General features: G+C 43.2%; 2 protein-coding genes across 7 annotated transcripts in view; one reads left to right on the top strand and one right to left on the bottom strand.

Annotated features, from left to right (window-relative positions):
* IPP (intracisternal A particle-promoted polypeptide) lies at positions 1-11,365 on the top strand. Of its 2 annotated transcripts, none has more exons than XM_079980371.1 (9): positions 1-145; positions 860-1,205; positions 1,902-2,333; positions 4,401-4,556; positions 4,681-4,848; positions 6,768-6,905; positions 8,069-8,191; positions 9,092-9,312; positions 10,412-11,365. In XM_079980371.1, exons 2-9 carry the CDS (start codon positions 914-916, stop codon positions 10,634-10,636), a joined length of 1,755 nt encoding a protein of 584 aa, XP_079836497.1. In that variant the 5' UTR covers positions 1-145; positions 860-913; the 3' UTR covers positions 10,637-11,365. The 2 variants fall into 2 exon arrangements, with proteins under 2 accessions (XP_079836497.1, XP_079836498.1); XM_079980372.1 differs by lacking the exon at positions 1-145 and adding an exon at positions 152-540.
* Positions 11,176-20,792, bottom strand: part of TMEM69 (transmembrane protein 69) — a 38,213-nt gene continuing 28,596 nt past the window's right edge. For 2 of the 5 annotated variants that reach the window (XM_079980542.1, XM_079980541.1), the window contains exons 3-4: positions 15,909-15,964; positions 11,176-15,281 (exon numbers count right to left, since the gene is read on the bottom strand). In XM_079980542.1, the coding sequence (XP_079836668.1) occupies positions 14,571-15,281; positions 15,909-15,953 (756 nt within the window). In that variant the 5' untranslated portion in view covers positions 15,954-15,964 and the 3' untranslated portion in view covers positions 11,176-14,570. Of the gene's footprint in view, positions 15,282-15,908; positions 15,965-17,104; positions 17,531-20,658; positions 20,718-20,792 lie in introns of those variants that run through there. The other 3 variants (XM_079980544.1, XM_079980543.1, XM_079980540.1) reach the window with 3 other exon arrangements.

The raw sequence follows: 20,792 nt of genomic DNA, 5'->3' as shown, positions 1-20,792 counted from the left end.
ATCTCCCGTCCTGGAGAGCGTTGAATGGACGCTTCTTCCCAGCTTTCTCTGGTGCCGGAAAGGCCGGGGGGGGGGGTGGCGGACGCAAAAGTTGTTGGGAAATCGGGGAAGGACCATGAATGGCTGAGTGGAAAAGAAGAAGAAGGTAGTGTCTAGAGTCCGTTGCGCGCAAATGAGCACGCGAGGCAATCCCGTGTTTTGATAGCTCACAGTCCCCGCCTCCCGCCCCGACTCTTAATTTTAAGTATTGGATGCAATAGATTTATTAAGTTCTCGCGCTGCGTTAGCCTTCCCTTGTTTTAGACCTGAGTGCCGATTTGCTTAGTTCGAACTGTAGTTGAGCATAGGGACATAGAAACAGAAGCTTGTCTCTGAGCGTGTGCAGAGTGCCAATTCCATTAATATTGTGCTCCCTTACCGAGCGTCCATTTCAGTAATGCCACCCAGACCGCTTCTTCTTTTCCCAATTCCGTATTCCTGTTCTGATTGTCGTGCTGAGGATGTGACAAGGTCCCAATCTATTTTCCTGGAGTGATGCAGGTAAAATGAATAGAGATTTCATTCTCAGGCCTTCTTAGTACTGTACCTCAACAGATACCGTTGTTTGTGTTATGCCTGTCATGTTCCTTTTGGTGAAATTAGATTAGGGCTGCCTAAACAGGCTTATTTGGAAATAAATATGATTGAAATCAACAGGATTTATTACCTGTGGGGACCAAAACTGAAATCCGGGCTGATCAGACCAGGAAGCGTCCTTAGTTTGTCAAAGGGGGGAAATGTTATTGTCACTCAAAATTATGTTCATTACTAACCCTGTCATTAGATCTTTAATTTTCAAAGGGTTTCTTGTCCTTCCTAGATCATCATTGGGGGATGATGGGCATCACTCACTCCATTTCTCTGTGATCCTGCCATGGCTTGTGTGCCTTGTTCCAACACCAGCGAATTCCCCTTCTTGGCAGATAGGCATGCTCGTCTTATACTGGCCCAGATCAACAAGATGAGATGTGGGCAGCACTTCTGTGATGTGCAGCTCCAGGTTGGTGAAGAAGTATTTAAAGTCCACCGGCTTGTCTTGGCTGCAAGCAGTCCTTATTTTGCAGCTCTGTTTGCAGGAGGGATGAAAGAGTCTTCAAAGGATGTTGTACGGATCCTAGGTGTGGAGGCTGACATCTTTCAGATCCTGCTGGACTTTATTTACACAGGTAGACTCCATTTCTAAAACATTTTTGAGACCTTGTTATGCTTTTTGACAATGCCTTAGTATCCTGGAGCTTGTGAATCAAATGTATGTGCTGTTTTATAACTTGTCACTGACTAGATCACAGGCATCCCCCCAAATTATGTCACAGGGTCTTCATTGGTCTGAATTGTAACACTTCAGAGTTCATATGAGGAGCTCCCTTGACTGAATGTTCATCCATAAGAAAAGTTCACTCTGCATGAAAAAATAAAATGTGAGGTAGAGGGCTTCTAATCTAGTTTTCTCTGTCATGCTAACTATGTGCTGGGGTTTGGGGAGGGGTAAGGAGGAACATTTAGTCTTGTCAATGTCTATGTTCCCAGTTTGAAGTTATAATTGAGACACATTTGCAATTCTTTATGAACAGAGCCAGCCAATTACCATAGCATTAGCTGTTTTATCATCTGTTTAGTGGGGTGGGGAAAAACATTCAATCTGTGCTATTTGTTTTACTAAAAAGGGTGCCTGTGCTGTAACGTTTCCTGATCAGTTAATTATTTTAATGGCTGATGATACTCCCCCTAAGATATTAATAACGTGGCAATAATGTACTCCAGTAGTATCATTCAAGGGACATTCACAAATTTTGTGGTCAAACTATGCTATTGTATTGGCAAGATTTCGTACCAGCTGAAATAGTTCTCTATTGTTCGTTTAGGCATAGTCAGCATTGGTGAAAGTAATGTCCAGGAGTTGATTGTGGCAGCAGACATGTTCCAGCTCACAGAAGTGGTAGACCTTTGCTGTGAATTTCTGAAGGGGCAGATTGATCCTTCAAACTGCATTGGACTCTTCCAGTTCTCCGAGCAAATTGCCTGTCACGATCTGCTAGAATTCACAGAGAATTACATCCATGCCCATTTCCTGGACATCCAGGATGGAGAGGAATTCCTGGCTCTGACAAAGGACCAGCTCATTAAGATCTTGCGAAGCGAGGAACTGAGCATAGAAGATGAGTACCAGGTTTTCATAGCTGCAATGCAATGGATTCTGAAGGACCTGGGGAGAAGAAAGAAACACGTGGTGGAAATACTGGATACAGTTCGATTTCCGCTGTTACCCCCACAAAGACTCTTGAAATACATAGAAGGTAACTCAGAGTAGGGTAGTGTGTGTCTGTGCTACAACTCTGTATCTAAATCTTTATATCTTTTCACATCACTCAATGACCCATTGTGGGCTCTTTGGACTAATTTTGTGAAGCCCTAACAACTAGAAACACTGGCATCCCAGCAGAGCTCCAAAACCTCTCATTAGCATTTAGGTCTGGAATCACTATTACATATAGCACCTGGCAGATTGGGGCCTGTGATAAAGCTGAAAATCGTTTTGGAAGTTTGCAGCTGTGGGTAATACTGGGACCCCGGACCGTTAGGTCCAGTCGCAGATGACTCTGGGGTTGCGGTGCCCATCTCGCTTTACTGGCCGAGGGAGCCGGCATACAGCTTCTAGGTCATGTGGCCAGCATGACTAAGCCGCTTCTGGCGAACCAGAGCAGCACACGGAAATGCCGTTCACCTTCCCGCCGGAGTGGTAGCTATTTATCTGCTTGCACTTCGTGCTTTCGAACTGCTAGGTTGGCAGGAGCAGGGACCGAGCAATGGGAGCTCACCCCGTCACGGGGATTCAAAACGCCGACCTTCTGATCGGCAAGCCCTAGGCTTGGTTTAAGATCTATTAAAAAGACCTTGTATTTCACTTCTAACAGGCAGGGAAACACTGGATACACACACACACAATTTTATTTCTATGCCGCCTTTTCACAGTTCAAACCATGTTCAAGGCAGCTAACAACATGGGGGGGAAATAACTACAACATAACAAAAGTAGTCATAAAACATTAGAAAGTACACAACCAAACGGAACAATTTCCACATAAATCATGAAAAGATATAAAATAACTATACAAAGAAACAACAGCAACAAACTCCCTCACTCCCACAAAATATGTTCCCATCTCCCGGAAAACCCCAAATACTGACAGTTTGGTCAGTGTGAGGGGTAAGGCTGAAAACTTCGGCAGGATGGGGTGCGGATGAGTATGCGCCTAACTTCAGGTGTCCATACTTCTAGGTGAAGAAGTGGTTTATGTATCAAAGGAAAGGGTGAAGACTGTAATTCAACGTAGAGCCTTTATACTTTTTTAATCTTGCCTGGCGTGTATTCACAAAGGCTGTTAATGAGAACCATTAATGTAGACAGCATTAGGAGTCTGGGGAACTTCTTTCTGCCCTATAGATTGAACAAAATCTGAGCCTGGATATTTCCCAGCAGGGCTACAAGGCATTTTGCTGTACGTATATTGGCTCTTAATGGTTGGGGTTAAGGAAGCAGAAGGAAAGTGATGTATTTTAGTATATGAGTTTATTGATTGTTTTTAAAAATGTGCTGTGACCTATGCTAAGCTCTTTGGCTGGGGGCAAGCTGCAAATCCAATAAATCAGTAGTGGGAAACATTTTTCTGCCCAAAGGCCACATTCCCTTCTGGGGTCCACATACCAGTGATAGGTGGGGCTGGAGGAAAAAGTTGGTAGAACAAGGAATTTCAGTTTTACCTTTGTATAGTACACTAGTTTCTACACACACTTAAACATCTCTCTGTCTTCTATCCAGGTAAGCATAAACCATTATCAGAGTTCAAAGACACATTCTAGTCACTCAAAAGCACCTAAAGAGTGTGTGATTCAAAGGCAGTGAGGGATGTGGCCTGGAGAGATGATGAAGAAGAAGAGTTTGAATTTGATATCCCGCCTTTCACTCCCTTTAAGGAGTCTCAAAGCGGCTAACATTCTCCTTTCCCTTCCTCCCCCACAACAAACACTCTGTGAGGTGAGTGGGGCTGAGAGACTTCAGAGAAGTGTGACTGGCCCAAGGTCACCCAGCAGCTGTATGTGGAGGAGTGGAGACGCGAACCCGGTTCCCCAGATTACAAGACTACCGCTCTTAACCACTACACCACACTGGCTCTCTGAGGAAGAATAGATGGTCTGAGGAGAGTCCCAAGGGTCAGGCAGGCAGGAGTGCATTTGACCCCCAACCTGAGGTTTCCAAGCCCTGTAATAAATCAGTAACAATGTAATTGCTAAAAACTACACATCCACCTGGTTTATCTGTAGATTGACTATCACTGATTGTCCCACGCTTTTGTCTTCTCAAGGGGTTCCTGATTTCAGCCTTCGAGTGGCCCTTCAAACCCTGTTAAAAGAATACTGCGAAGTGTGTAAATCTCCAAAGGAGAGCAAGGTTAGCAGTTTCCTGCAGGCGGCAAAGGCGCGTCCCAGGAGGAAAGCCAGGAAGTACCTGTATGCAGTAGGTAAGAATCCTGTCTCCTCATTAGCATTTCATGTCTCTTCAGAACCTGAACTGCTGGAGAAACGCTGCATGAGAAGAGCCTGTGGAGCTGCTAATGGTGCCTGCCATCTCTGTTTTTTGAATAGGTGGATATACTCGCTTGCAGGGAGGCCGTTGGAGTGACAGCAGAGCTCTCAGTTGTGTGGAGCGTTTTGACACTTTCAGTCAGTACTGGACTACTGTTTCTTCTTTGCACCAGGCTCGAAATGGGCTGGGAGTTGCAGTAGTCGGAGGAATGATCTATGCTATTGGAGGTAAGGGCAAAGAATTGCATTTCTGGGGGTGGGGGATAGACTGTTCTTTAGTACTTGCCACAGGTCTTTCTTATTATTCACTTAGTGGAAGGAACTCGCCCAGAGACAATATGTAGCATTCTAAAGCCACAGTATACAAAAGGTACAATGATGTCCTGAGTTTGACAGGGAGAATATCTGGGCCTTGCCCTTTGGGATTCCCGGGGTTTGGGGACTCTGGTACAGTCCATTTCCCCAGACTTCTCCAGTCCTTGCACCATGCAGACATAAACCCATTCATTGTCTTGCTAACATGTTGCAGACATTCATAGGTATGTAGTCAAACACACAGATGTAGTTCCACTCACATATAGGGTTATCAAAGTAAAATGATCAATGACTTTTCTCAGTGTCCCATTGTACCTTCCACCCCTGAAGATCTCTTTTTTTCTGGAGGAGACTGAGTGAACCCCTGTACTTCTTTCAGGGTGGCAGGAGGAAGAGGAAGAAAAAACTTTGATCACATTTGCTTTCACCTTCCTGAAGCCTACATATTTTTGTATTATCATCTCTCACACTTGCATGGTACACACACAAACCATGGTTTAGTGCTATATAGATGAGTTTGAGTGATGCATCGAACTTGAGTGCTTCTCCCATGGAGTTTAGGTCCTGGCTTAAAACAAATTCTAATTATCTGGTTTTGTAAGTGTGGTTTGGAATTAGCATATTACAAATCTTAAGTTTGTTTTAAATCAGGATCCCTGATTCACACATTACACTAAGACAGGATTCTGTAAAAGTTAAACTAAATTTAGCAGAAGGACATCTCCTTACTGCATTGGGGGTGGAGGGTGCTGAGTGTGTGAGCTGGTTCTCAGCTCCTTCATTCTGATCCACATAGCACTAAACCATAGTTTTGCATTAAATGGTTTACTGTTTTGCATTAAATGGTCCCTGTTTTATTTATATATGCATATAAACAACTATGAAACCTACCAGAACTTTCTGTGTTGCCAAATAAACGTAGATGCTTCAAATGATCTTCTTTCCTGTTCTACAGCCACTACTACTAAAAATACAATTGCTTGTGGTCATTCAATGGAAGCTGCTTTTTGTAGGTTTAAGGAAATGTAGGAAGCTGCCTTATACTAGGTCAGACTAGTTGTCCACCTAGTCCAGTTCCACTCTAGTTCTCCAGACTTTCTGGTGGAGAGAGGTCTTTCACATCACCTGCTACCTCATCATTTCAACAGGAGGTACCAGAGATTTGAACCAGGAATCTTCTGCATGCAAAGTGTTTTCATTTATAAACTGGAACACCAGGCACTCATAGGAGGCATTGCATCCAAAAGTGGAGCTGTGCCTTATCTTAGTTATACTTGTTAAGGATGTGGTAAAGTTCCTGCCAAAGGTGAAAACTCTAAGTGCATCTGTAGTATACAGACTACTGCTGTGTGAAATGAAAAGTTTTGTAAATACTGTTAACTGTTGAAGCATTCCATCCTGTGCTTGCAGGATACTCACTGTCCTATTAATTAACATCCTGCCATTGCTGTTCCTGCTGCATGCTTTTCTTCCTTTTGCCATTTAACGCCTCAAACCTTTCGGTAGTTAGAATTTTGCAGAAATGCAATTATTGCATATTACTTAAAGAAGATGGTATGATTTACATTTTCCTTTATGCTGGATAACTTGTATTTTGGAGATAAAGTCATACCAGTTTTGACTGGTGGTACCTGTGCATCAGAGAACTCATTTAGAAATTGGGCATTGGGGGAAGGAGAAGACCTTTGGCTTCAGAAATGAAGCATTGCATCTTGCAACTATGCTAAGATGCTCAAATGGATGAACTATTCTGCTATTAGTTGATTGATATATTGAAGAGATAGCATACAAAAGATGTTTTAACTTCTCCATGTTCTTGCCTCTCTTCTAAGGTGAAAAAGACTCTATGATATTTGATTGTACTGAACGTTACGATCCTATTACTAAACAGTGGGCAGCTGTAGCATCTATGAACCATCCTCGCTGTGGACTTGGAGTGTGTGCTTGTTATGGTACCATCTATGCTTTTGGCAAGTCCTTTGACTCTACAAAATCCATTACCTCCTTAAGCTAGGGGCAGAGTTTCTTTAGTGTTGTATACTGTAGAAGATAGGAATAACACCCAAACGTGTATGGTAGCAACTAACTAGTAGCTTCTCTAGTTAAGTATCCTTTTTTCAGTAAAAAGATAAAGGGACCCCTGACCATTAGGACCAGTCATGGCCAACTCTGGGGTTGCAGCGCTCATCTCGTTTTATTGGCCGAGGGAGCCGGTGTACAGCTTCCGGGTCACGTGGCCAGCATGACTAAGCTGCTTCTGGCGAACCAGAGCAGTGCACGGAAACGCCGTTTACCTTCCCGCCGGAGCGGTACCTATTTATCTACTTGCACTTTGACGTGCTTTTGAACTGTTGGTTTTTCAGTAGCCAAACGCAAATGTTTTCCTTCAGTAAATTCTTGAAGATTCCAAAGCCTGGAATATTTGTTGGTGACGTAGCTGAGAGCTGCCTTGCCTACAACTTGCTTGCTGTCCTGTTGGAGTCTCCAGACAGTTTGCAGTTAAATTAATCTGCAGTCCTGTCCTCTGGCTTGCAGCAGCAGGGCTTGATGGGGTGGTGCAGCCAGTGCTGCATCTATAGCCGTGGAAAGTAGAAATGCAGAAAAAAAGCCCTGAGGGGACAAGGGAAAATGTGCAAGAATAAATCTTGGCTCAGTGAAGATGCCTGGATTGGGCAAATTGTTATCATGTGATAGCAGCAGGGTTGGCTCAGGATCCAATGGATCCCATGCTGGCTCAGCCCCTTCCGCATTTGGGTGGGATTCAACGCTAGCTGTTGCTAACAGAGATCACTATCTCTAGATAACTCATGCAGCAGAAGTTGCCCCCCAGTTACTGTCACCACACAGAGGCAGCTTATGGTCCAAAATAGTTTACTGCTGCAGAAAATCAGTCTTCAGTAATACAGCCCAGGACAGCCTGTAGGCTTTGTAGATAGAGATATGTACAAATAGAAAAGATTTATGTTGCTCTAGCAATCTGGCCTTCCAGATGTTAGGTTCCAACTTCATCAGCCCTAGCCACCTTTACATTAGACAGCCTTTTTGGCTCAGCTGCCATTGGACCTGCTTCAAGGAGATAGAAATATTCACAATGTTTTCTATTCCTTGCCTTCAAACGTACTCTGGTTTTCAGGAGGCTGGGTTGGAGCAGAGATTGGCACCTCGATTGAACGTTTTGATCCTGAAGAGAATAGCTGGGAAGTGGTGGGCAGCATGGCTGTGCCGCGCTACAATTTTGGGTGCTGTGAAATGCAAGGTGAGTGGGCTTGGATACAGTCATACCTTGGGTTAAATATGCTTCAGGTTGAACTCTTTCAGGTTGTGCTCCGCGGTGACCCGGAAGTAACGGAACACGTTACTTCCAGGTTTTGCCGCTCGCGCATGCGCAGACGGTCAAAATGACATCACGCGCATGCGTGGAAGTGGCGAATCACGACCTGCGTTCGCTTCAGGATGCAAACGGGGATCCAGAACAGATCCCGTTCGTATCCAGAGGTACCACTGTATTTGAATAATTGTTGTTTACTGTTAAAACTGTCACAGACTACCCTTGGGCTGGTTTGGCACTCCAACTTGTGGTAAACCTTGCAGCTAGATTGCGGATGGGGACAGACTATCGGCAGCACGTAACTCAGGTGCTCAAAAGCTTGCACTAGCTAGCCCATAGGCTATCAGGTCAGGTTCATGGTTCTTGTATTAATTTACAAGGCCCTTAAATTGGTTCCAGGATACTTCAAGGCTTGTGGAGTGTTCTAGGGGCCAGGCAGAAAGACATGGAAGGCTGCTTGTGGTATACACACTTACCTCAAGTCCCATTTGAATTTAACTTACTTCTGAGTAGGCATGCATAGAATTGAGGTGAGCATTTGGAAAAATTGATAACCTAACAAGTGGTGTGCTATCTTGAAGGGCATTGAGCAAACTATGTGCAACAATTTTGTTGCATTGTGCAAAAGAGCTGATAGTTTAGAAAGCAACTTCAAACTGCAATCCACAACCCACTCATTCAAGAACAGTCCTAATAAGGAAGACCATTGAAATTCTTGGGAATTACTAGGCTGCAGATTACAGTCCACAGTGCATGTTTTCTATAAATCCTTGAATACCAACAGTGCTGGTGTGGCATAGGTATAATGGAAATTCCTTGCATTTCCAGGTTTAATTTATATTGTTGGGGGCATCAGTAATGAAGGAATAGAACTGTGTTCTGTCGATGCCTATGATCCAATATCTAAGCGCTGGTCTGCACTCCCTGAAATGGGCACCAGAAGGGCATATCTGGGTGTGGCTGCTCTGAATGACTGTATCTATGCTATTGGAGGATTGAATGAGTCTGAAGATGCTCTTCCAAGTGTTGAGAAATACTCCTTTGAAGAGGTAGGTTTCAGTTCCCACAAATCAGATTCCAAGGTGTATTCGTTGTTGATGTTGGTTTGCAGTAGTTTGTCTCATTGATAGGTACAAAGAAATGAAGTTGTCAGTAATGTGTTCACCAGTCCCCCAATGCAGCTGAAGTCGTATGTGTGTGTGTGTAAGGTTATGTTCAGATGCACATAGTTAAAGCAATGAACCTGATGTTGGCCTATACTTAGACTTCTCAACTGAATGACATTCAGGAATATCCAGTTTTCTGTTTTCATAAGAAGCCAACTAGGTAGCGTATTAATTGACTGGTTCTTGTGGCAGCCATGAAGCCACTCATCTGTGCAAAGTGTCCAGAGCAATATTTTAAGTCTAAGAAAACCAGATTGCTTCTGGGGGGGGGGGTTAAATAGATAAACATACTAAGCAGGGAGAGAGGGGGAAGTAGAGCTCCTCCCACAGCAGAAATTTTCACCTGCTGTTGGAGGTTCTTATGTCTATATATAGCCTAAGGGTCCTACTTCCCAGGTAATAAGTAGGCTAGCAACTATAAAATCTCATGCCACTATGCCAAGTAGTAACTAATGGGGGTTACAGTCCTTCTGTTTTCCTGTTGCGACACCATGATACACTTGCCTTTGAATGTGCAGATATTCCTTTCCCGCCCCCCATCTCGTTTTTACTCAGAATTAATTTGAATAATTGCCACCCCCTGGCTCTGTACTTAGGCTCTTTTGGAGGGAAGGATAGAAAAGAAATGCACAGCAATAATAGTAAACAGTAGTAGTAAACCCATGGGTATAGGGTAGGCACCCCCAAACTCAGCCCTCAAGCTGAGCCACTGGTCCTGTTAGCTAGGGATGATGGGAGTTGTAGTCCCAAAACAGCTGGAAGGCCGAGTTTGGGGATGCCTGGTATAGGGCAGTATATTAATAAATGAAATCATGACGACGATGAATTGGAATTCCACTACTAAGAATTCGGTGAATGGTCAGTTTAACACAGACCTTCCTACAGTTTATTTACACCTATTAACTGTAGATTTAAAGCACATCTCTGGAGAGGAACATACTACATAGAAAACATATTTTTGTTTGTTTGTTTCATTTATTAGGAGAAATGGGTAGAAGTCGCTTCAATGAAGGTCCCAAGAGCTGGAGTATGTGTTGTAGCTGTGAATGGCCTCCTTTATGCCATTGGAGGAAGGACTGCTAGTTATGATTCATCTGCCCCAGTAACATCAGATTCTGTGGAAGTTTATAATCCGCATTTGGATACTTGGACTGAAATTGCTAACATGATCACCAGCCGCTGTGAGGGAGGTGTGGCCGTGCTCTGAAGTACAGAACACTTAAAAACAACTAAGATTGGGGAGTGGATTTTCAAGTGTTCTCGGAATGGTGACAGTTTGGGCTAGAGACTTCTGTTCACAGGCTCTCCATGTGGAACATAAACTTCATGGGTGATTCTGCCAGTTTGTTGATGGTTGATTGCTGCCCTTGACACTTGGGAAATGGTCTGCTGTTCATCACATGCCAAGACACAATCAGAATGCAGTTGCTGTATTTGAAGTGGAGAAGGTTGAAATTGTCCTAACCACATTACTTCTTAACGGGGATCCTAAGCAATAGTTTTATTCTCATGAAAATCCATTACATTATTTATTTATGAGCAGACGTTGGCTTTCCATAGCCTAAATTAGTTTCCTTGGAGAAATGCAACAAAATAATGGAGCTATTATTTACATACTTGTTTGGGACTTTTGTTTTAGCTGCTCATTGCCTTTAGGAATAAGTCAAACTTGCTTACAAAATGAAAGTAGTTTACATCTCACTCTTATTTATTTATTTATTCATTCATACATACATACATACATACATACATACATTCATATGCCACCTCTTTCCCTGATGGAACTCAAGACAGATAAGAATATTCTATTCCCTGGCTCATGTTGGGTATTAAGAATCTGCCCTTGGCTTTGGGCTTTTGTTCCACATATGCATACTTAGCTATGTAGGACTGTTTAAGACAGGAGACAACTGGAATATTAAAAACCAAAAACAAATCTGTCTTCACATTTCCTTACAGGCTGCCCCATGTGACTTCCAAAGGATCCACATCATGCCCTGTGCTTCCATGGTAAAGCAAATAGTTAAAAGTAATAAAAACAAGCACAATAAAGGAGTTGGATGAGAGAGGAAAATGGCAGTAGCAAAATGAGCTAACATCATATGGTAGCCTACCAGTTCATTTATTATATCATAAATGCCTTTTCCATCTTTGTAGCGCCTTACCCCATACAGTTACATCTGTGGAGAAGCATCACTATTTATGGCTGAGTACTATTACCATGTCAGTTGAAAACAGTTCCCTGCCTTATGACACACAAATCTACTTCTCCTTTGAGGCACTGGGTGTGCTGGACCGGTGTCTTGCCCCAGTAATGCACTGGATGACAGCCAACAAACTAAAGCTCAATCCAAAGAAGACTGAGGCAACTTAGACCAAATGGCTGAGAGGATGGGGTTACACTCCCTCTGAAGGAGCAGGTAGATAGCTTGCGGGTACTCCTGGATCCTTTGCTGTTGCTTGAGGCTCAAGCAGCCTTGATGGCACAGAGTGCCTTCCATCAGCTTTGGCTGGTGGCTCAGCTGCACCCCTATCTGCGCCCCTAACTTCTGTTGTCTATACTTTGGTAACCTCTATGTTAGTGCTGGTGTTGACCTTTAAAGCCCTAAACGGCCTCAGCCCAGTATACCTGAAGGAGCGTCTCCACCCCCATCGTTCTGCCCGGACGCTGAGGTCCAGCGCCGAGGGCCTTCTGGTGGTTCCTTCATTGCGAAAAGCAAAGCTACAGGGAACCAGGCAGAGGGCCTTCTCGGTAGTGGCGCCCGCCCTGTGGAATGCCCTTCCAGCAGATGTCAAAGCAATAAATAACTACCTGACATTCAGAAGATATCTTAAGGCAGCCCTGTTCAGGGAAGTTTTTAATCTGTGATATTTTAGTGTATTTTTGGTATATGGAAGCCGCCCAGAGTGGCTGGGGAGACCCAGCCAGATGGGCGGGGTACAAATAATAAATTATTATTATTATTATTATTATTATTATTATTATTATTATTACTGCAATGCCTGATACATAGGGCTGCCTCTGAAGACGAATTCAGCTGGTGCAGAATTTGGCGGCCAGGTTGCTCACTGGGGTATATTACACAGATCCTAGCCCAACTGCTTTAGCTGTCAATTAGCTTCTGGTCCCAATTCAGAGTGCTGGTTTTGACCTATAAAGTCTTAAACAGCTCAGGACCACAAAATACATGAAGGACTGCTTCCCATATACAGTGGAACCTCTATTTGCGACCATAATCTGTTCCGGAGGTCCATCCAGAGGTTGAAACAGGTGGCTGGGAGAGGCGCCGTTGTGCGCAGGCGATTGCCCACTTCTGCACATGTGCAAATGGCGATTGTCACTCCTGCACATGCACAAACAGCAGCAAACCCACTGGTTACTTCCAGGTTTGCCGCGGTTGCGACTTGGAACAATCGTAAGAGGCGGTGGTAAGTAGAGGTTCGACTGTACTGTCCCAGACTCCACGTTCATCTGAGGCCTTTCTCCGTGTGCCTCCACATGGGGTTTGGAGGGTGGCAACATGAGAACAGGCCTTTTCCTCAGTAGCTTCCCATTTGTAGAATGCTCTCCCTACAGAGCTTCACCTGGCACCTTCATCTTTAGACACCAGACAAAACTTAACTCTTCAACCAGGCTTTTGGCCGATTAATATTGTATAGCCTTTTAAATGTGTTTGTGGGAAGGAGGAATTGTTTTGTTGTTTTTGTTTTAAATATTTACATCCAATTTTACCTTGTATTTTATCCTGTGAACTGCCCTGAGATCTTATGATGAAGGGCGGCATATAAATCTAATAAACGAACAAACAAATAAATAAAATACATGCAGGTCCCGCTATTGGGACACTAATTATCCAAAATCTGAGTTATCAGAACCCAAAGAACTATACCCAAACCTTGTTATATAAACAGCTGATTCAGATATCCAAAAAGCCATTGTTTGTCTACTTCCCTACCTATTTCTAAGGAAAAATTGGACAAATTGGAGCAGGAGAAATCAGACAAATCATTTTTTCCTTTGTTTGACTTTTGCTGGCTGGCTACAGCAGTTTGGGGCAGAAACCAGGGAGGACAAATCACAGATTAGAAATGTTCCCGTAGGAAATAATAAAAATCAGCTTGTTATGCAAACACTCGCCTAACAGTTTCCTGGGAATGGAAAGCAGGACTTGTGTGTACTTTTATCATAGTCTAACCATCCTTAACTAGAAGTCCCATTTATGTAGTACTAAATATGAGGAGCTTCCAGACTGGCTGTTTACTGAACATCCATCCCAATACATTTGCACAGAGGTTGAACAATTACTACCAGCTAGTGGTTGCTATTGCAGGCTTCCGGGTTAGCAGCCCACTGATCAGGATTTAGCAGAAAGCAAGTTCCATTAAAACAAGAGATTTACTGCCATTTAACAACTGTAGTATTAAATACATAATTGTTATTTAATAATGGCTAGTAATAATTCACCCACAGCAGTTTTTAAAAACTGTGAAAGGGGGAAATATTTTACTCACTAAGAATTAGCCTATATAGAGAAACAGCAGCATACAACTTGTAGCTTAAAAAGCAATGGATGGATGGCAGTTGAACAGCCTGTGGAAAACGCAATGCAGTTAGTACATCTTCTAGCTGAGCATCCTAGAAGTATTTAAAACCACAAGAATTTGATGGCTATTGAAGTTTCTGAGCGAAACTGGACATTTGTGGTGTTCTTTCAATATTCAGTGTGTATCAGAACATTCCACATTATCAAGAAGTCTCAACAAGTCTTATCTCTGGTATAACATTCAAAGAAGTAATTTTCTTTTACAGGGAGAGAGATGTGCTCCACAGCAGTGGCTGAGCCACCTAACCACGGAAGATGCCCTAACTCATCTTTGCACATTAGAGCAGAAACATTACACACCTCTACTAAATTGTAACTAACAAATTCATCTTAGTTCTTCAGTATCCACCCTTCCATGGAGCTTGTTGTTCTTTCAGTCCATAAATTCAGCCATAAGTTCATAAGCAGAGAAGTCAACCAACCTTTTCTCATTCCCTCACAGTAGTCTTCAGAGGGGAAAACATGTAAAACAGATTATGAAAATGGTTAAGGAGAGAGGTCCCCTCTGATTGGACAGGCCAATGCATTTTTGATTGTTTATTTCAATACTTTTGTTTCACTTGCATCACGACTTAGTCGTTTCTCTGGATACGTGTTTGCAAGACATAGTGTGGTAATCAGAGAAACTGTGGCTACTATAGTCAGGACTGCCCTCATGGCTTTAAACCATCTGGGATAGGTGGGAAGAAGACTAAGATCATAATGCAAGGCAATCCCTAACCCTATTATAAGCATGAGTCCAGCTTGAGTGAGGTCATCTTTGAAAAGCAAAGTAAACCAGGCAAGTAGTGAAGGAACAACACTGTTAGCCAGATTAATCCAATCGGGACTGGCAGGACTGCCTTCTGGCAAAGCAAATCCCCATCTGATCCCTCCTAGGAAAGATAGTATAGATGCACCATATGCAATCTGAGCAAACACCAACTCTGGGTAGGAGACCTTCTGGATAGCCATTAACAATGGCACTGAAACAAAGGGAATTAATCCTGCAATGCCCAAATACAGAGCAGGCTTTGGAGAGTCCTTGAGTGAGGGCATGTCATATCGCAACAAATCCAGCTGGCGCGGCTCAGGTTCCGGAGGTTGTTTCTTCTTCCAGCTGCAGCAGGAAGAATGGAAACCCTGTGCCTTGGTTATGCTGGCAGATGCCTGCCTAAGCAGCTGTGATTTTGGCAGCACAGCCAAAGGGACAGGAGAGCCAACTGCCTTACTCCTTCCAGGTTGCAGAAGTCTTTGAAGATACATCATCTGCAATTACAAATGCAAAAAGACATCACTCAGCCTTGTGGTAGCTTAAAGAACCAACTACAGTACTTCATACTTTTCAGAAGGACGCTTCATGCATCTAATAAAGTGGACCATAGTCCATAAATGCTTACATCATTAAAATGTATTAGTCTTTAAGGTGCCATTTTCATTGTTTTTGCTTCAGTTCTTAATTGGGGCCTCTGCCACAGCTAAGTGTTAGCAATGAACAGTGATTTATATTTCCATTTTTTATTAATTTGTCCAAGGGAGTAGGGTTCCCCACCACCACTTATGCATATTGGGAGGGATTCAATTAAGTTTTACTCAGATCCATTTAAAGTAATTGACTTAATCATGTTCATTAGTTTCAGTGGGTCTCCTCTAAGTAAAACTTAGCTGAACACTACCAATTATCTCTAGTTAAATCCCACCAACATATGAGAAACTCGCCTAGGCAAGATTTGTATATTCTTTAAATTTTACACTTCTAAAAAGCTGCAAAGTAACATTTATTTCCACAGACATATATTAAGGTAGCCTTCTTTCACTTCAGTGAGCAATGAGTGTTTCAATATATAGACAGGTCTTAAAAGCAAATGAAGATGCAACTGTTTTGGAGACATTTACCTTGGAAGGAACTTGAAAACAACATCGCTGTAGAAGGTGAAACATTTTCAGAGATTCTGAAAGATAGGGATGGTTAGCAAAATATGCTCTTGCATTACCTCACCTGAAGTATAATACATGGATAAGGGTGCAATCCACCACATTGTTGTGGCATGCTATGCTGATTCAATTTTCATCCAGCACTAGAACTGGTGGATTAAATTCAGAATATCCCAGAGACATTTGGGAGATCAAGTCCCAGACAGTCCAGCAGTCAAAGCTGCTGTTTGATGTGTGATCATAGGAAACCATTCCCAACCATACCAAGCCAGTAACGGGAACCACATGGTACTGTGCAACTGCTGCAAGCCCTGCAGCAGTTGCACTATCTTTGCTCCCCAGTTATGTTGGGGATTTGCTGGAACTTGGCTGTGTATGTTGGTGGATGATGTCAGCAACAGTGGATAACACCACAGACCTATTAAAACAAGATTAAAGTAGCACAGAAGCTAACACAGGTTTGTATCCAGTGCAGTGCTGAGTGAACATCCCATCAGTGTGAATGGAAATCTCTCCCCCTTTCCTTCCCCTGCATCTGCCTCAACCTTGCCCAAATCTGCCCTGAAGGGTTTGGGAAACCCCAGAACAAATCAAGGGGCATGCAGGGAGAATCCCATTGTTTAAGCAGGAATCTTGCACTGATGTGCTGCTTGCTTAGTGCTGCACTGGATATAAGTCAGACAAGCAACAACATTCAAAACAAAACAGATACTATACGATATAGCTGCATGTGCCCATTTATTTCCCTCCCACCCAAGTTGCTCCAAGGTAAAGGCAATGCCGGAGGCAATACAAAGTTATTGCAACCTCTCATCAGTTAATACAACCCTGTAAAGAGAAGGCTCAGATTTTAAACATGTGTAACAAAGCCAAGTTTCTTAAAAGCCATTGTAGAATTTTAAGCCTGTGAACAAATCACGGGCCCTACCTAGTCCAATAGCCTGCTGCAGACAAGGTGTATCCCTAATAAATTTGTGCAAACTTTCTCAAAAGCAAAAGGTAACACATGCACGTTATGCACTTCCTCGCATGCAGAACCGCACTCTTCCGGGAATTCACTCTCCCTCCTTTCTCTAAGCATCCGGTCCCGCCAATACTTTGCTTTTCCGCGAGTTTCTCCCACGTCCCGCGCCTGTCACAAACCCATAGAGCCTCACCCTTTAGTAGCAGGGGGAAATCGAGGGCGTTGCAAGGGGCTCCCGGTGGGCACTTTGGGCTGTAGTATCAACCTAGTTGCTCATTAACTTTCACCTCTAAGCGGCAGACACAATAAACGCGACTCGCAGCCTTTGTAGATTCTTACAGAAAGCTTTCCCACAATCCAAAGCCTTTGGATTTGTTTTGTTTCGTTACAAAAACGTGCTTGGTAAAATTGTCCCGGGTGCGGAAACTGACTCTGCCTTCCCAGCGCAATTCGCGTTTTCCTAGCTTTGCTCCAAAATCCGCCACTCTTCACATCAACCTAAACTCAATCCACACTCCGCCTGGGGAAGGGGCGTTTCCTGTCCCCTGCTTTAATTCCGCCGGGTGCGCGTGCGTCGCGCTTAGTCTCTCGGCTTGGAACAGAGGCGAGACTCCCGCCCTTGCGTACTAAAAGTAACAACGCACGAGCGGATCCTCCTCCCCGCGTTTAATGGCGCTGCAAGGCCAAAATGAAAGGCCCTATTGCCGCCATCTATAGGCAACAACATTATTGCACTTTCCTACACTTTCCCATAAATCCTTGTACAGTACTAGCTAGATCAGGGGTCAGCAAACTTTTCTAGCAGGAGGCCGGTCCACTGTCCCTCAGACCTTGTGGGGGGCCGGACTATATTTTGGAAAAAAAATATATGAATGAATTCCTATGCCCCACAAATAACCCAGAGAGGCATTTTAAATAAAAGCACACATTCTACTCATGTAAAAACACCAGGCAGGCCCCACAAATAACTCAGAGATGCATTTTAAATAAAAGGACACATTCTACTCATGTAAAAACACGCTGATTACCGGACCATCCACAGGCCGGATTTAGAAGACGATTGGGCCGGATTTGGGCGTTAGTTTGCCTACCCATGAGCTAGATCCCAACTCAACTTCTCCATAAGAAAAATAATCCACATCCAACTACATCTCTACAGTCCTCAAAATAACCATCCTTTCACCAGAGTTCCCACTGTGAGCTGAACAAAGTATAACCATAACTACTCCCTCTAGCTTTCAAAAAAACATAAATAATCCCTACAAGGGCAAGTTCCATCTACACAAACTATACCAGACACCTGCACATTCCTGGCCATGAGCCAGTAAACTGAACATTCCAACTCCTTATCTCAAGGCCAAACTTGTTATGTCTTGGAGCACCTCAAAACCTGACAAGATGAAGATCCAGCCTTCCCTTCTTAATTCCGGCGGGAAGGTAAACGGCGTTTCCGTGCGCTGCTCTGGTTCACCAGAAGCGGCTTAGTCATGCTGGCCACATGACCCGGAAGCTGTCTGCGGACAAACGCCGGCTCCCTCGGCCTATGGAGCAAGATGAGCACGCAAACACAAAGTCGGTCACGGGTCCCTTTACCTTTACCTTTATAAAAGGTAGGTCTGAAAAATATTCCCAGGGAATCCTCCACTCAGTAGGTGGCAATCGCACAGTCTCTTCACAGCTGTAAGAACTGCAGCCTGTTACTCAAAGATAAATACTAATCTGATCTGCTTACACAGACATGAGTCTATGCATGCTCCAGTTACACCGAAGAGCTAAAAATTCTAAATACTCTTTAACTACTGTCTCCTATAAGTCAGAGCAGGTGGTCATTAAGCCAATGGGAAGGAAGGTATTCCAGAAGTTAACCCCAAGTGATGCTCAGGCATAGCTGGTGTTATTAAACTGACTATAAATGGTGACCACAGTACCCTTGTGAGTTGAGGCTGGTGATGGTAGGCTGTATGCCTGAGTCCCTCTGATTTAATTTTTCATTACCTACAGCAAGCGCTTTAAAAAAAAATGTTTAGGGGTGCTCTCATTTGGACTCAATAAAATTACCATTCTATAGTTCAAATCGGAAAAAATAAATACAGTAAATGGACAAAAGTACAAAGATTCACAAAATGTTTAGGGGTATGTGTACCCCTTCGTCCCCCCCCCCAGAAAAAAGCACTGCCCACAGTACATAGCACACATGTGCACAGCGTACACACTTATCCCCCACCCCCTGCAAATAGGCTATTAAGGCAGTCAGTGGTAATGAGGTGGCCTGACAGTGAGGTCCCATAGCCTGCGATTGGGCTTGTGGTTCCCCAACCTTGGTCAAGGAGGTCAAATCTTTACAGAACACACTCAAAGCCACAATAATAGAAGATCAGCTAAAATTTGTACCACAGATCAGTTTCACACTGACATCTGGTTAGCCAGTGTGGGAAAATACTGCTGGATTAGATAGGCCTTGAGTCTCAACCTGAATGGCTCTTCTTAGGTACCTACTTGATGTTTTTACACACAAGTTGTTATGTATCCATTCATATACACTGTATATACCATAAATAAGATACAGTAGATATCAAAATGATATTAATTAAGTTATGTATCATTTCTGCTATGCTAATTCTCTGGTTTGCTCTTCATGCTGAGTCTTGTTGCTGCTGTCTCATCCTGCCTTGCAATGAATAAGGAAGTGTGAAAGAAAGAAAGGGAGATTCAGCATTTGAAGGGATCAGTTACATTATACAACTATTTCTGTCCATGAAATATACCGTACTTTTGAGTGCTGAAAGTACTGTAGAAAGCGCTGAACAATTTTTTTTTGGGGGGGGGGCAACATTATAGTAACTTCTACACATAAATTCACATTTCACAGCATATCTCACATTACACTCTTTCTAGCTTCATTTGATCTTTATGGTTTGTGACTGTATGTATAATAATATTTGTATTAATCAGGCAGCCATAATATATTAGTTCTTTTCCCCATTAATTTCTCCTTTACTTTCAGTAACCTAATTTTCCCACCCCATGTTTCATAGCTTTATGGATTGTACACCACTGAAATTAATTAGCTCTGCACAACACACCAGGAATCAGAATAACAGGGAGAAATGTACATAAGTAACCAAAGAGCTAGCATCTTTCGCCTGTCTCTATGGCAAAAGAAAGCCAACTGCATGTAGTCAGCATTGTGTCAACATAAAGGAGTATAAAGCACCGGATCTGGCAGCTGCTGCTGTTTTTGCAATTTCAGTTTTCTGCATTTGCAAACAAAGATTAGGCAAAGTTTATGTCTTTTTTTTCCTCGTTCAAAATTATTTGCTGTAATGCTATTTATTCTAATCCTAAATCTGTTTTGGAGGGCACGACTGGTTTGTCTCTTTTCCTTCCTGACAGTTAGCTATTGTCATGTAAGGTTTACCTGACAATACCTAATTATTTACTCTATAGAGTTGACCCACTTTAATCAGTGAGAGCATGGTGGAATCAGAAGACTGCAGCCTTTCTGGAGTCTGTCACTGCAAATTAGTTTGCTTGGCCCAATTACCTAGATTTTGCTGTAGAAGAATGCATAAATTGCTTTGGCTACATTTATTTAGGCCTGGTTTATGCACACGAACGAAAAAGTCTGGTTAGATAAAGTTGCTATTGAATTCCTGAGAATCATTATTAAAATTTAAGTAGGCTGTGGTGGGGCTGTTTGCACCACTGGGCTCGCGGTCGCTGATAAATAGAAAACTACAGACATACAAATGTTTCGGAAAGCTTTTTCTTTTCATTCCTATCAGCAATATTAGGCAGGCCTGCGCGCTTCTCGGTGGCGGAATGCCTGCTTGTTCCACCGGCTTAAATTATTTGGGAGAATTAATGAGTGCCTGGCGCTT

The sequence above is a fragment of the Podarcis cretensis genome (genome assembly GCF_951804945.1).
Source record: "Podarcis cretensis genome assembly, chromosome: 6".
Classification (NCBI taxonomy): Eukaryota; Metazoa; Chordata; class Lepidosauria; order Squamata; family Lacertidae; genus Podarcis; species Podarcis cretensis.
The sequence above is the reverse complement of the archived record's forward strand: the minus strand, read 5'-3'. Positions and strand labels throughout refer to the sequence as shown.

Bases quoted from the DNA above. Each gene is read 5' to 3' on its own strand.
- IPP (XM_079980371.1), top strand. From the start codon at position 914: ATGGCTTGTGTGCCTTGTTCCAACACCAGCGAATTCCCCTTCTTGGCA. The intron at 8,192-9,091 runs GTGAGTGGGCTT...TTGCATTTCCAG, and splicing joins TGGGTGCTGTGAAATGCAAG to GTTTAATTTATATTGTTGGG. The intron at 9,313-10,411 runs GTAGGTTTCAGT...TTCATTTATTAG, and splicing joins AGAAATACTCCTTTGAAGAG to GAGAAATGGGTAGAAGTCGC.